The 15,941-nt window shown below is 36.0% G+C and overlaps 3 protein-coding genes across 3 annotated transcripts in view; 2 read left to right on the plus strand and 1 right to left on the minus strand.

The window, feature by feature from the left end:
- Nucleotides 1-103: 103 nt before the first annotated feature.
- CCDC151 (Coiled-coil domain containing protein 151) lies at nt 104-3,918 on the plus strand. The gene is made up of 6 exons (XM_065314205.1): nt 104-200; nt 1,003-1,712; nt 2,401-2,885; nt 2,941-3,211; nt 3,267-3,372; nt 3,735-3,918. The coding sequence occupies exons 1-6, from the start codon at nt 104-106 to the stop codon at nt 3,863-3,865; spliced, it is 1,800 nt and encodes a 599-aa protein (XP_065170277.1). The 3' UTR covers nt 3,866-3,918.
- Pcl (polycomb protein Pcl) lies at nt 3,902-8,487 on the minus strand. Its single transcript, XM_065314169.1, has 4 exons — nt 8,107-8,487; nt 7,526-8,038; nt 7,098-7,466; nt 3,902-6,112 (listed from the first exon to the last, which is right to left on the minus strand). The coding sequence occupies exons 2-4, from the start codon at nt 8,027-8,029 to the stop codon at nt 4,706-4,708; spliced, it is 2,280 nt and encodes a 759-aa protein (XP_065170241.1). The 5' UTR covers nt 8,030-8,038; nt 8,107-8,487; the 3' UTR covers nt 3,902-4,705.
- A 780-nt stretch (nt 8,488-9,267) lies between these two features.
- The window catches only part of LOC135800814 (uncharacterized), a 34,069-nt gene continuing 27,395 nt past the window's right edge, over nt 9,268-15,941 (plus strand). Inside the window, 1 exon segment of the mRNA XM_065314140.1 lies at nt 9,268-9,675. Within this exon segment, the coding sequence (XP_065170212.1) occupies nt 9,662-9,675 (14 nt within the window). The 5' untranslated portion in view covers nt 9,268-9,661.

Here is a 15,941-nt window from a genome sequence, read left to right on the forward strand (position 1 = left end):
AATATAAAAATTTCCGCGTTTCCATTGACAATAAACGTTTTATTTGATCAATATTTAATACTACGCCATGCAGCTGCTCACTAAACAGTAGCTTATTGATAAAATGTCGGCGAAACTGTGCAAACCTCAGCACGACGAGTTCCGCCTGCCGAATCTCAATAAAGAGATTCTCGAAGTGAAAAAACGAATTCAGCTATCAGGTAAAAATTAATTCCCACGCAATTTTTCATTTACCACTTAGTTATTCGTAATTGTTTAACATCGTAATTGTCGTAAACTAATGATAATACATTTATAATGATAAAATCATAAACATATGTGGAATTATTGTAGTGTTGATGTGATTCACGATGAAGATCTTCCTCGAATCTTTTATTAAGACTTGTTTTGTGCGAGCAACAATAGCGCGACGACATTGGCAATGGCAATAATAATTGTTCGTGTTTTGTTGAGTCAAGTGGTAACATTTTTATACAGGGTGTCACAAACAAATTCATAAAAATTAAAAATTTTGTGTAAAAATCAATTTCTTAAATGACAAAGCATATAATTATAAGAGTTTAATATATACAGAGTGTTACCATTTAAAAAATTAATTTTTCACTCAAAAAAATAGGAAATATTTTAATTTTTGTAAAATTTTTAGTAAATATTTAATTTTTTGTATAAAAAAGCAATTTTTTAATGGTAACACCCTGTATATATGTTCCTCATATGTTTATGTGTTCGTTGGTGTCGATTACCGTTCCGATGTGAATGTGAATGTGATGTGAACGAGTAAAATATGAAAATCCCAAGTCCGTGCTGCGGCTCGCGGCAGTCACACGCACACATTCATGACTTAAGTCTCTTCATCGCCGCATCGCTAATTGTAATATGTATTAGATAGCAACAATAATTGCTCCGCAATATATGTTTTCGCACCTCGGAGGCAAACACATTTCACACGTTACTTTTTTATGATTATACTTATTTTATGTAAGACGCCATTTTGTTCTGTAGAGGGTCAACGTAAGGCACTCTTCGAAGAAATCGCCAATGAAAGCAAACGTGACGCTGATGAAATATTGCGTCTGAAGAAGGAAATCGCCAAGGTGCAGTTGAGTATCTACGAAGAGCGGAATAATGTGTTGGGTGGGTTGCTGCCAATTGTGCCGCCATTACCTGCGACTGTGTCATCAGCGCCATGTAAACGTGTCACGCAGATTTGTGGTGTTACACAAAAACCACGTAGGAGTTTAACTGCTGGTTCTAATAGAAGTTCTGGGGAAGAATGTGTGAAGAAGTTGTTAACAGGGATTATTATCAATGCAGGAAGTCAAAAATCGTTGAAAGATATCGTAGAGTATTTGGATTTGCATAGAATAGATAAAAATAAACAATTGGATCTGTTGAGTTATAAATATAAGCAGAAAGAAGCTAAATTGAAGAGTTTAGCTGTGAAATATCAGAATTTGTTGATTAAAAAAGATGTGCAGAGTAAAGAAGAGTTGCAGGATGAAAGAAAGGCAAAGAATGCTATTTTGGCGAAAGATTATCGGAATAGGATTAATGCTGTGCAAGTACAAGTCAAAGAAGCGGAACATGTGCGGGTGAGGTATAAGGATATTCGATGGAAGTTGCAGGAAGACGCTGCGAAGTTTGAGAGCAAGATGGCGGATATTGAATTGGAATTGAAGGCACAAGAGGCTGAAATACACAAAATTAAACAGGTAAGAACTAAAATTTCATTGATTTGGAGGTTAAACATTGTAAAATTCATGATTTTCTTTTAAAAATTGTGGTTAGATGAGGTTATGTTAGGTTTAAAGTAAAATTTCACTCATTTTTAACTCAAATTTGATGTTTTTGATGATTTTTTCATCAGGTTAGATTAGATTAAGGTTAGGTTAGTTAAAAACTGGAATTTCACTCATTTTTAAGCTAAATCTTGATGTAATTCAACATTTTCTTCAAAATGTTAGGTTAGATTAGGTTATGTTAGGTTTAAAGTAAAGTTTCACTCAATTTTAACTTAAATTTGATGTTTTTGGTAATTTTCTTCATCAGATTCAATTAGATTCAGGTTATGTTAGTTAAAAACTGGAATTTCACTTATATTTAAGTTAAATTTTGATGCAATTCTTGATTTTCTTCATTATTTTAGGTTAGATCAAGTTAAATGAGGTTATGTTCAGTAAAAATCAAATTTTTACTCATTTTTAACTTAAATTTGATGTTTTTGATGGTTTTCTTCATCAGGTTAGATCAGATTAAGGTTATGTTAGTAAAAAACTAAAATTTCACTAATTTTTAGGCTAAATCTTGATGTTATTCACGTTTATCTTCAATATTAAGTTATATTAAGTTAAATGAGGTTAGATTAGCTCTAAATCAATTTTAAATGATTTTCTTCCAAAGGTTAATAAAGAAGCCCTGAAATTACGTTCGGAAGCACGTCATGCCCTCCAAAAAGAAGAACGCCAAGTCCTCGCGGCGAATGCAACGCGAGAAAAGCAAACTTACGAAGGAACGCGTCTTGTAGAAGCCCGTCAGTGTGATCTAGCTCATCTCGAGAAACATTTCTACCAAAAGAAACCCCAAAGACCTCAAGATCAACAAGAAATCAATCAAGAAGAAAATGATATTATCCCTCTTGAAGAAGAAGCCCCCAAAGACCCAGAACAACAACTTAAGGAAGATATTGATATCCTCAATGAAGCCACAGGTAGTTCTTGCATAGAGGAAGTTTTGGCTAAAGTCAAAGGCCAAACAACGACACAATTAAGACTTATGACGTTAAGAAAAACCAAAGAGAAGATTAAAAATGCAAAACAGAGGAAATATGATGTCACACTGCATGAATTAGAAAAGTTGAAGTTTGCAGATGATAAGAGCAATCAACAGTTGAGGAATAAACAATATTTTATGTGTTTTTATCTAAAAAAAGAAATATTTCAGGAATCAGGATGATGTTGATGATGTAAAATCAAAAATTCAAGCTGAGAATACCACCAAGAAAGAAACCGACATAAAAATTGATTACATCAATGGAATTATCGAGAAAATCGTTGATAAATTACTCAATACATATCTGTGTATGTATCAGGAGGAAGATGCAAATGTTGATCAGGCATCCGCTGTTGAATTGATCAAGAAAATCAACATTGGGATTGAAAATCTTCAACGAGATGCCCGGGAAAGACCTGCAACTGTAGAAGAATTATTAGAGGTGATCATATTACTTTTGTTAATGTAAATCATTATTAAATGATTATTTTGATTAGGAAATGAATGAACGCGAAGGTAACTGGCTGCCAGAACCTTATAATGACATTGTACGACGTACTCCTGTGATTAATTCAGGAGCACCAACACCAGTTCCAGCACAATGTAAGAATTATTTGATTTTATTTGAATTTAGTGTGTTTAATGTTTTGTAAGCATGCTGTGAAGTTTATTTTGAATGTATACGAGAGTTTGTTTGATTATTTCATGGATTTTAGTGTAAAAACGAACGTAAACAACTGATAATTTGATATCTTACGATAAAAAGCAAATGTCGGATGATGTAGAATTTAATGCCAATGTGGACATTGCAGCGCCATCTGTCGGTTGACAATTGAAGTATTTTCAAAAGTAGTGACATTGACCTTGAGGTTTATTCATCTACGCATGTCACTTAGATTTTTCGTTTAAAAACGATGTTGAGGAACACAATAATGATGTTTAAACTTAAATTTCTTGTTTCCCAGCTGTTGCAGGTGGTAGTGAAGATGAAGAAGAGCTCCCCACAAGAAATTACCTCAAACGCCAAGCGCAGCTCGTCGTCGACGCGAAAAACAAACGCAAAACAATGCGTTTCCCGATCCCTAAAACTAAATAAAACGTTAAACAATCACTACACTCATCAACTAATAAATTCGAATGTTGTATAAACTTTATATACATCCAAATGAACAATAATGATACAATTATGTTATTTTCTTTTCATTTAAGTGGTTTGTTAATGTGTTTGTGTGAAATGCCCAGTCTTGAAACTCATTCGACTAAAAGAAGAGATTAAACATACTCAATTAGAAATAATATTCGCGTGAGATAACAGGCAGTGACTTTGTGTTCGTTCGTTCGTTTCGGGTTTTTTTTTGGCAGTGTGTATATGTGTATGCATAAAATACAATTTCGCTTGATGAGGTGATATAAAAATATACGATAACACTTAATAAATAGAGCAATCTAGCAAAAAACAATCGCAGGTCTCTTCCTTACCCTCCCGAGGAACATTTCGAATAATTTGGTTTTGCTTTGCTCACCGCACATCAAATAACATCTAAACAACAATTTCATCGCATGTTAACCTAGCTATACTGTATGTGCCCCGATCCGCCATTTTGTATTTCCGTTTGTGTGCCAATAATTTAAAAAGTAAACTTAACATATTTAAATAATAAATGCTTACATCCGCAATCAAATTTCAACAGAAACTTAAATTACACCTAAGGAAAGTATTTACATTGATGTTCTCGTTCGTTTTCCTACAAAATTCGTTAAAAAATAATTCAGTACATCAGATACATTTGCGTGCCTTCATCACAAGGCACTTATTAATCATATAGGCGCTTTCAAAACATTCAAAACAACCGAAAATATTATAATCATGAGTAGAGTAGAGTTTTTTAAATCCTGTTATCCCTGAATTATTCTTGTTTAATTTTTTTTATCAAAGTTATTGTAGATTTTTATTTACGCCCTCCCATTCCATCAAATACTCTAGTTTCCCACTGGGTCCGTAGCGTTTCGCGCGCACTACAAAGCGTTCGCCATCTTGAATCCGCGTCGCAGCGCCAAAGTAGCTATGCACGGACGATTTCAGATCATCCATGGAGATATCCGGCTCGGTTTTCGCTGGAGATGGTTTCGGTGTTGGTGGTTTCTTCTCTTTTTCAGTTTTATCCTGTCTCTGACGTAGTCTACGCCCGTTGAGTGCATAATCCACACAATCCGTAATCAAATTCGTTTCTAGTGTTTGATGTGTCGCCCAATCAGAATCGGCTCTCGCTGGGATGACAGTTGCTGTTTTACTGGCTGTCGCTGTTGCAGGCGCAGTGTAATTCTGCCCGCTGCGACTGCGTCGTAGTCGTCGGCGTTTCACTTCACCATTCGGCCCGATACGTATGTCTTTCTCGCTTAATTGACGTTTGAGTGGACGCCCGACAGGTTTACCTGGTATAACCGCTGTTAGAGGTAAAGGGAGAGTGATATCCTTGCTGCGTCGCTTGCGAGCGTCATCTACACGTGGAAACGCACGAAACGGATTGTTTTTACCCTCAAAGTCTTTCGGTGGCGGAATTATCAAATCCAGCGTGGATTTTGAACTTGTTTCATCGCCGGAAGTATCACACGGCGTGTGTGGTTCTTCTTTATCTTTTTTCAACCCACAACCCAGCCCGAAACCATCGTTAAAGTCCATAGACAACTCAGAATGTACATTTGAACCTGATCCGGAGTTTGGCGGTGTAGGGGGCGCTGATACCGACGTGGGCGGCGTCAGAGGCTCCTTACTACTCGTTTTATTATTCAGACTATCCAAACTAAGTCTGGTTAACCTCCGCGGTTGCTCCCTACACCCTTTTCGTTTCTGTCTACGCAGAATCTTATCCCTTTTCCTGCTATTTAGCGAAAGCAAACGTTTTTTGTGTTTTATATTCGGAAACGGAACGCTTTTCTTCACTGCACCCGAATGTATGAACGTAGCTGGAGGAGCAACGGGATATTCATCACCCTCCTCACTCTTGGGACTAGGACAAGGTGATTCCGTCTCTGAATGACCTTGATCATCCTGGTAATGCGCGCCGGACATGGTTTCCGGCGCGATGTGCACGTAGGGAATATTTTCTAGGTGCGGGAGGAACTGTAGCTGACGGTTTCCGGCCCAGCGACCTTGCAGATCGTTAACGCAGAGGGAACCAGTCGCCGGGAGTTGGATCATTGGCACTGGCGGTGGTAAACGCACACGGAGGCCCCAAATTGTCGTGCGTTTCTTGATTTCGCGGCCGCATTTGAAGCGTTTGCGGTTTTTTGTCAGCACGTTGAGGATTAGAGCGCGGCGCTGCTGTTTGCTTACGTGATATATCTAAAAATGGAAGAGTTTTGATTAGAAATTGAATTTAAAGTAATATTACTTAATATTAATTCATATAAATTGATTAAATAGTTAAAATTTCGAGGTTATATGAAGGTTTTCGTTGAAATGAGGTTAAAATGTGTTAAATTTTGTTGTCCTATGTTGGACTTGCAGTATATACACCGAACATGGGACTTATAATGTGTTTTCTTTAAAATAATTAGTTTAAAATGATATTATTAATGATTTTAGGCGTAATAAATGTGCCAATCAATGATTTTTAGCGTTATTTGCGTTTTTCTGAGCGATTTTTACTCAAATTTCACGAAAAAATCACAAAACACGACCTAACTTTGATTGTCCAATGTTGGACTTGCAGTATACACACCGAACATAGGTCTAATAATGTATTTTCTTCATAATAATTAGTTTAAAATGATATTATTAATGGTTTTAGGCGTAATAAATGTGCCAATCAATCATTTCTAGCGTTATTTGCGTTTTTCTGAGCGATTTTTACTAAAATTTCACCAAAAAACCACAAAACACGACCTAACTTTAACTGTCCAATGTTGGACTTGCGATATACACACCGAACATAGGACTAATAATGCATTTTTTTGAAAATAATTGGTTTAAAATGATATTATCGATAATATTAGCGTAATTTGTTAACAAATCAATCATTTTTAATCATTTTTGTGTTTTAATTTGCGATTTTTACTAAAATTTTACTAGAAAACCACAAAACACGACTTAACTTTGATTGTCTAATGTTGGACTTACAGTATACGCTCCGAACATAGGTCTACCAATGTAATATTCAACTTTCATCAGAATTTCATGCAATTTTCAATGTTTTTATCATTTTTAACCTCAATTTCAACCTCAAAACACCAAAAACATTCAAATATACCCAAGCCAACCAAAATTCACGATTAAAACAACCCTACACCACAATTTCCCTTCAAAAACTCCAAAATTTCCCATTTACCTTTGGTGGAAGTTGCAATGCATGCCAATTATCCTCCAAATACGGCACGATAACGCTATCCAAATCATAATACTTCCTCGACTTGTAAACCGTCAGATTAAACAGCGCAAGATGCACCAGATCCACCCAATTGATCTCCAACCGCCTCACAAACTCCGTGCCCTCGTTGCAGTTGACACAGGCAAACACATAGAACCTATCCCCGCAATATATTGGAAACCTAAGACAACTCAAACACTTCTCATGGAACCACTGCCGACATCTTGAGCATTGCAACATCTGCGTGTCCCAGAACCCTGCCTTCCCGCAATAACAATACGTGTGCTCCGTGTTGCTGCGATGATATGAGTCCCAAGTCAACGAATCAAGCTACCAAAACAAAATATTCACGTAAAAATCAAAAATTTAGACGTTTTATTATCACTTACATCATAGGGTAGTGGTCTAACTATAGTTGTGACATTAGATGCATGACACAGCTTTTTTTTCGCTCGCACAGGCTCTGTATCCACGCATCTCTTGCAAATCCAATCACCGATCAACTGGATGTTACCATCTTTATCATCAGCCGGTATTATAGGCTGGTGACACTTACGATGGTACGCGCGTTTGCATTTATCGCATTCACGGATCTCATCCTTGGTTTTCGGCGTTGATTTACGGCAGATCACGCACATGGGATCCTTGGGTGTGCTGAGCTTTACTAGATCTTTGAAACACGCCCAGCTGTCGGTGTTATCGCCAAACTTAACGAAACATTGCTCACGGATGGGATCTACTTCAACAACCGTGCCGCAGTAATATTTCCCGTCTTTCTTCAGCAGGACATCTTGCCCGCTGACGAAGTCCACCAAACGGTCGACGACTGTCGTGGAATCAGGCACGGCGCGCTCCTCGGGCTTACGCAGCAGACGGTTTATAACAGCCGACATAATTTACACCTACATGAAGAAAAACATGCAGAATTTTGTTTATAAAATTGACTACAAAATGTCCGCTTGATGCTTACTGTGTTTGTGTGTTATGCCTCGTTCATTGTAGTGTTATCTGGATGAATTACGGTGTTGATTGCTGATCTAACTGGGCTTTGCCATCGGTGGTGGTGCTGGTGCAGCCATTGTGCCCGCCGTACGCATGCACACGCACCGAAGCCCGCCAAACGGCATCAGTCGCCTGTAACCACGCGCAACCGCCGCGTTTCGCCGAAAATCAAATCACACTCATCACTTACACCCCAACTGAATAAATACAACAATAAACCACGCTTGTACGGATAATATTTGGTATGATTGACGCGCTGTGTGTGTGATTTTCGGCGGTTTAAACGCGTTTAAACGGTGTAACGTCCGTACGATCGCCGCGGTTGGCGGACTTTACGAGGTTGACAGGCGTGCGACGACCGCAGCGACATCTGCGTTGGATTCAAACGAAACAACACGAAGTCACAACGAAGGTGGAGTTTTCACGTGTAGCACAAGTTGCATATGTTAAAGTAGTGAAATTCGTGATGGTTTGAATTTTCGGCGGAAAATCAATATGCTGTTTGAGCTTTTGAGCTTTCCAGCATTATTGTTGGCCAGGCGGAGTGTTGCAATGCGGAATTCAGGTAATGGCGCGCGCTTGCCGGGCGCGTTAAAATTTTAATTCAATTTCTCCGGCTGGAAAAGGTCAAGGAAAGCCGGAAACTCATTGTTAATATTTAAAATTTATACTTTCACCTAAAACCAGAGAAAATAGCCCTTAAAACAATCAATAATACCCATAAATAGTAAAAACACACATTACCCAATGATTTAAACCAAATTTTATGATTTTTTTGTGTTTTTTTGTATTTCCATGCATTTTTTGAGATTTTTTGGTTAAAATTTTGAAAATAATTGAATCCACAGGTCCCACAACCCTTTTCGGAGTGCGTCCGTGTGTTTAATCGCATGCAGCACGCTGCAACAAGTACGTACAACTTGTATTCAGCTCGGATGCCTCGCGGCGTCCTACCGGCTGGCGAATTCCGTGTTCGTGCATGCCGAGAGGACGCGCGATCCGTCGAAGAAGTGAACGTTCGGTTCTTGTTGGCGGGGGGGCCGTGGTGGCGCGGGTCTCGCAGGTCGCGAGCGAGAAGAAAGTAACCGCCAACCGGCGGAACCAGCGTTACCACTGCTTTTGCTTCAGTTCGCGTCTAGTGCTCGTCGACTGCACATCGCCATCCGCTAAAAACAAATAAAATAAAAACTTATCAAGAAACACAAACACGCATTGCATTATATAATAAATAATATTATTAACTGTGGATGTGTATTTGCATAGGTGTGAGATTTATTAGAGTAAATAAAACAAAATAAACTAAAAGTTGAACTTGTTTTGGATGTGTTATCGCGTGTTTTGTGTTTGTGCAGTGTATGCAGTTATCTCTAAGGAAACCGTCGCACCGGATCACAACATTCGTGCGTTGATTTTGAATTTCCAGCGGAAAATGTGCGGCGATTTATGCGCGCGTCGTGAAAACAGACAAATTGGATATTAATTTGATTAAATCGGCGATTAATTACTGATTACTGCGGGTGACAATGGCGAAAGACAGGTAATTATCATTTTATTCATTATAATTGAAGGTGTTTTAGGTGTTTTGATAGTGTAAATGTTTGGAAATGTATTTTTAGATGTTTTTAGCGTGAAATTTATGGTTTATTTAGAGTTTGCGATTGTTTATCGACAGTTTGTTTGATTTTATTTAAATTTTACGTATTTTTTTAAGAAGAATTAGGGAAACATGATTTTAAAGGTTAAGTTTGGTAAAAATGATGAAAAACGTTGAATTTGTGCTATGTTCGGTGTGTATACGGCATGTCCAACATTGTGCTAAGAAATTAAGAAATTAATTTTTGTTTTTTTGCAGTTTTCCGATCGTTTATCGACAGTTTATTAAATATTTTGCATTTTTTTAATGAAAAAATTACCAAAACATGATTTTTAAGGTTAAGTTTAATAAAAATGATGCAAAACATTGATTTAGTGCTATGTTCGGTATTTATACAGCAAGTCCAACATTGGTCTAAGAAATTAAGAAATTAATTTATTTTTTTTATGTAGAAAATAGGCTAAACATGATTCTAAAGGTTATCTTTAATGAAAAAGTTGAAAAACGTTGAATTTGCGCTATGTTCGGTACTTATACGGCAAGTCCAACATTGGTCTAAGAAATTAAAGAATTAATTTTTGTTTTTTTGCTGTTTTTCGATGGTTTATCGGCAGTTTATTGAATATTTTGCATATTTTTAATGAGAAAATTACAAAAACATGATTTTTAAGGTTAAGTTTAATAAAAATGATGCAAAACATTGATTTAATCCTATGTTCGGTACTTATACTACAAGTCCAACACTGGTCTAACAAATTTCCGAAATAAATTGATCGTTTGTTTAGTGTTTTAGCATTTTGCGATGTTAAAGATGTTAAAATAGTGACTTATCGACATGAGCAATTCGACATTATTTACATTCGACGTAAACACATGTTAATTGCTTTTTTATTCGGCAATTTCACGGGGATTTGGCCCGACGTCGAATGCGTCTAAACATGCCCGGAATGCCCGACCATTAACCATTAGCCTAATTATTTACTTATCGACGCGTTTTGCTATTCACCAGCTTACACACGCTCGAAATAACTATATTTTTCTTCTATAATTTGTGCAGGCTGCATAGTTCGTACAATATTGATGAAAGTGTTTTTTTTTCTTCTCTCTATTCTGATTTAATGCGAATCGAAAAACATGGTAATAAAATTCGATTTGTATTGATGGCAAACGAGGATTTTATTTTATTTGCTTTCATGCGCGTTTTGTGCGCTTCATTCGCTCCGTCCTAATCGAATTAAATATTTACATCGTAAAGAAAGTAACGCTGATATCTAGATCTACAGTGATTCGAAAGGAAAATTTATCATTGTGTAAATAAATATGATGTAGGAATATAAAAGTAAATGAAATATGCTGAGGAAATTTTTCTTTTTAAATGAAATTGAAAAGAAACTTAGAAAAATGCATTGGTAGACCTATGTTCGGTGTGTATATCGCAAGTCATAACATTGGCCAACAAAATTTAAGCCTTTTTTTGCGATTTTCTGCTAAAATTTTAGTAAAAATTCACAATAAACTAAAACAAGTGCCAAAAATGATTGATTTGCCAACTAATTACGTTAAAATCATTAATAATATTATTTAAACTAAATATATTTAAGAAAATACATTGGAAGACCTATGTTCGGTGTGTATACCACAAGTCACAACATTGGCCAACAAAATTTAGGCCTTTTTTGCGATTTTCTTCCAAAATTTTAGTAAAAACTCACAATAAACCACAAATAATGTTAAAAAATGATTGATTTGCTAATTAATTACGTTAAAATCATTAATAATATTATTTTAAACTAAGTATTTTGAAGAAAATACATTATTAGTCCTATGTTCGGTGTTTATACTGCAAGTCCAACATTTGCCTGTAATATAAAAACACAAAAATCACTTTTTAATTTTTTTTCTGCTACAAAAATCAATTTTACCTAAAAATAGTGTTAATAAAATTGCCAATGATGTGATTTATCGCGTGTGTGAGTTCTATATCAATGTGTACATTCAATTTATGAGCCGTGCGTTGCAATGCGTTTCGGTTCATTTGTTTGTTTGCGCCCCGAATTGATTTCCCCCTCGACTCGATGTACGCCACTCGTAAAACGCGTTTATTGCTTTTATCGACGAATATACTTAAAAATAACAAAAAATTACGCTGTCCTTGTCCTTGGAAAGTAAATTTATTTTTCTAACCCTCGAGCGGTAAAAAAAACAATGAGCGTATTTTTTAAATTCTGCGGTGAATGCAAAACACAAAAGGATAATTGTGTTACATTACATTACAGAAGTTATTAATATCTGACTAAAAGTCCAAGCAAACATTACCGAAAAGCGAGAACTGAGAAACCCAGAGAAGGGCATTATTCTCCCTTTTTAAGGGTATTGTTTCGACGCATTGTATTTTCGTCCTTTTCGTCCTTTTCATCGGTTCGTCACTTTTTGCCGCGCTTGAGTTTTTGTACACGCAGACATTAAGTTCACAGACTTTACTTTTTTTTTTCTGAAAACAATTATTGCTTTAAAACGCATAGTTATTGTTTTTTACGCGCATGCGTAGCGAAAAGTATGAAATATGCATGTGATTACGAATGGTAATGCGGTTAGGAACAAGTTGGTGAAGAGGATGTTCTAACCGAGGGTCGAAAAAGGTCTTAAACTCTTATGAAACTCTTCAAAGTTACTTGCCTGCATTCTAAAGGACTAAAGGTACGAGTAGAGTAAAGCCAGCGGCAAAAAAGTTTTTTCGGGCAGAAAATGAACAAAACATAATTTTGGGGTTTAAGTTGGGTTGAAAAATGAGTGGGAAATTGAAATCACATTGAAAATATCAACGAAATTGGAAAGAAACTTAGAAGGAGAGAAAATTGCATTGGGAGACCTATGTTCGGTGTGTATACCGCAAGTCATAACATTGGACCAAAAATTACAAAAGTAAATTTATCATTTTTCTGAAATAAAACAACAATTTTAGGTTTAAGTTAAATTAAAAGTTAAATAATATTAAATTTGGCTTATGTTCGGTGTGTATACAGCAAGTCACAACATTGGACCAAAAATTACAAAAGTAAATTTATCATTTTTTAAGAGTTTTCGATTGTTTTTCGGCATTCTATTGTTCAAAACTTAAAATACATTAAATTTGTCTTATGTTCGGTGTGTATACTGCAAGTCCAACATTGTCCAACATAATAAACTCAAACAAACTCAATTTTTTTTGTATTCAATTGACGAAATTTCTAATCAAACGTGAAACGTGCAACTTTCCTTTGACGCAGCACTGCAAAGCATAACAAAAACTTGCGTAACTGCGATCGTGGCCTACGACTCGAGCGAAATCACCACAGTCAACAATGCGACCAGCTGTCAATCGCTACAAAACCACACAAAACTCTTTTATTTTCCAACTTATGCCAACTTATTCAACCACAATCGCTGACTTTTAGCTGTATTTAAACCACTAAACGTCAATTTCCTGTCTTTTGCGTTTGTGCTTTGACAATAAACGCCGATAATTGACAATAATTGCACGTAGTTATCTCCGCGACTCTTCGATTATCGTCCCGGGTCGATGCGATGTTTTGGCTTGCAGCGCGCACGCTCGTTAAACATTCGAATTACACATTCAATCAAAGCGCGCCGAACGCGTCCAACGGTACTTGACGTATCGCCTCGTGATTTATCGCCTTTTGTTTGGAACAACAATTGCGCTAGTGAGTGTTGAGTGCATCAGATACTGCACAAAACAAAACAACACAACACAACAACAAAAACAACAAACACAAATTGTGTACGTTGTCTACGTGGATGATAGAAACGTAGAAAAGGGAAAATCGAGTGATTTTATACGGGTATTATCTACCTGTGTCCTAAATTTTATTTTACTGATAAAGAGAAAGTGATTTTTATTGTTTTTGTAATAAAATTATAATATGGTTTTGGTTGCACTGTATGCACCACCTCGTGACTAAAGCCCGTGATTAAAGTACTTTAGTCACAGCCTTGGTCGCTCGCTTTTAAAGTACCACTTTTTATGGCTTTAAACCGTGGAAAAACTGCTTTAAAGATGAAAAAGAAAATATTTGGATTTTTAATCAAAATAATACAAAAATCTTTGCGTTTTACGCATGAAAAGCGTAACAAAACGTAAAACACTCCCGGATTTTTAATTAAACCCGAGTTGGGCTGTTATTGCGGTATTTTACACGCGTTAAAGCACATTAAACCTCAATAAACCAATTCATTACGAGTGCCTATTCAGTCATTAAAAGCTATACTCAATAGTATCAAAAGCCAATTTTATAGCGAATAATAAATTTATCCGCGGTTTGATATTTGCGGTCGAATTCGCCACGATCTCGCGCTTTTTATTTTTATATAAATCAACTCAACAAATCACGAAACGAATCGTTTTCCATCCCGAGAGGAAAATTGAACATTTATGAATGAAATGAAATAAAAATATTTTGATTTGAGTGTTTGCATGCATGAATAAGCATTAAAAATCGAAAGTTTTTAATAAATTTGATGATTTTTGCGCGTTTTCTCTGCAATTAAATGTGCACTTTCATTTGATTGCAAAACATCCGCATGGGATAAGCGTATAATTTCGGTTTCGTGCATTGCACAACGTAGAAATTCACAAAATTCACGAATCACACAAATGTAGAAGGTGATTAACGCAAATCTTCATGGATTACAAGCATAACAAGCGTTAAATGTTTAAAATAACATTAAATACCGGTATTTTTATTTTCAAATACCGGTATTTTTATTTTTAAATACCGAAATATACCGATTAACCGATATTTTCGTTAAAAAAATACCGGTATACCGAAATACCGGTATTGTGAACTTTATGAGCACCCTTAAAATACTGATTTTGCAATATAACTCATATAACACCATAAAAGCATAATAACGTTATGCGGTTACGAGGTTATGAGATGCCCGAGTCAATAATAATTGCTTTATTTATGACCATTGCCTCAGAGAGCGTTCTGCACAATTACGGCACGAAAATTACCCATTGCCTTATAGAACCGCACCGAAGAAATGATGAACACACGCACGGATCATTTCTAAGCACTCGAAATGCGGTTTAATGAGGTTAAACTAATTTTTATATAATTTTAACAACTGTATATTATACACCTACCTTAATACGTCTGCACTCGCCGGAGATATGTTATATTGTGTTATGATACTCGGACACATTCACTCTTTGCAAAGTAAAAATACGTTAGGGCTCGAATCGCAGCGTTTTGATTGGTCGTGACGTGTGAATGTGAGTGTAGAGTAGCGTGACGCATGCATGACTCTACGTTTTTCGCCAAGTTGTTTGGCGTTGTCATAGCAACGTTGGGGTTGCTATAGTAACACCACATAGAATCAGTCTACGCATGTTTTTTCTGACTGCATAGGAATAAGAATAGTGTTGAGTTGCATTGCATTTCATTTGTGAGTGAACTGTTGAATATTAAACTACTCAGCGTGCGATACGGCCTCATTATAGAAATGTCAAGGACGATTGGTCAGGCGAGAGATGAAAATTCGCAATACGAAATATAAATTGTACATAAAATACAATGCATCATAATCGTAAGTAGAAACGTACAAATAGTAAGTCAGTTGCGATGATTGTGCAATAATATTGAGTGAGTGTATAAGTATAACCGGTATTTAACCGGTATTGTAAATGGTTTTATATATCTTAGAATTAAATATTATAACTTAAAAATACCGGTATTAAAACCGGTTAACCGGTATTTTATCAGTTTTGAACCAAAATTAAAAATATTTTACACTAAAAGTAAAATACCGGTATTTTTCTTATACTTATGATTGTGCAATAATATTGAGTGAGTGTATATGCATAACCGGTATTGTAAATGGTTTTATATATCGTAGAATTAATTATTATGACTTAAAAATACCGGTTAACCGGTATTTTTAACCGGTTAACCGGTATTTTAACAGTTTTGAACCAAAATTAAAAATATTTTTACTAAAAGTAATAGAACCGGTAAAATACCGGTATTTTTCTTCGGATTATGCTTGTGCAATAAGATTGAGCGGGTGTATGAGTTTGTGTGCGTGTAACGGATGAACTAATTATACCAATTACTTAATTAGTTCAATTAACGCTCGCACACACGTCGTACGTCCGGGCACGCACGCGCTTTCCACCTTTCCATCTACGATACGATTATAATTTATTT

Source organism: Atheta coriaria, unplaced genomic scaffold, assembly GCF_025399875.1.
Source record: "Atheta coriaria isolate IRGN ID8LTWV9N9 unplaced genomic scaffold, Caltech_Dcor_3.1 hic_scaffold_10_pilon, whole genome shotgun sequence".
In the NCBI taxonomy this organism is placed as follows: Eukaryota; Metazoa; Arthropoda; class Insecta; order Coleoptera; family Staphylinidae; genus Dalotia; species Dalotia coriaria.

What these genes read in the sequence shown, in the direction of transcription:
- CCDC151 (XM_065314205.1), top strand. Translation starts at nt 104, where the DNA reads ATGTCGGCGAAACTGTGCAAACCTCAGCACGACGAGTTCCGCCTGCCG. An exon ending in AAATACACAAAATTAAACAG is followed by an intron (nt 1,713 to 2,400) that starts GTAAGAACTAAA and finishes TTTCTTCCAAAG; the next exon opens with GTTAATAAAGAAGCCCTGAA. An exon ending in GATGATAAGAGCAATCAACA is followed by an intron (nt 2,886 to 2,940) that starts GTTGAGGAATAA and finishes GAAATATTTCAG; the next exon opens with GAATCAGGATGATGTTGATG.
- Pcl (XM_065314169.1), bottom strand. Translation starts at nt 8,029, where the DNA reads ATGTCGGCTGTTATAAACCGTCTGCTGCGTAAGCCCGAGGAGCGCGCC. An exon ending in TTAGACCACTACCCTATGAT is followed by an intron (nt 7,467 to 7,525) that starts GTAAGTGATAAT and finishes TTGTTTTGGTAG; the next exon opens with CTTGATTCGTTGACTTGGGA. An exon ending in CATTGCAACTTCCACCAAAG is followed by an intron (nt 6,113 to 7,097) that starts GTAAATGGGAAA and finishes TTCCATTTTTAG; the next exon opens with ATATATCACGTAAGCAAACA.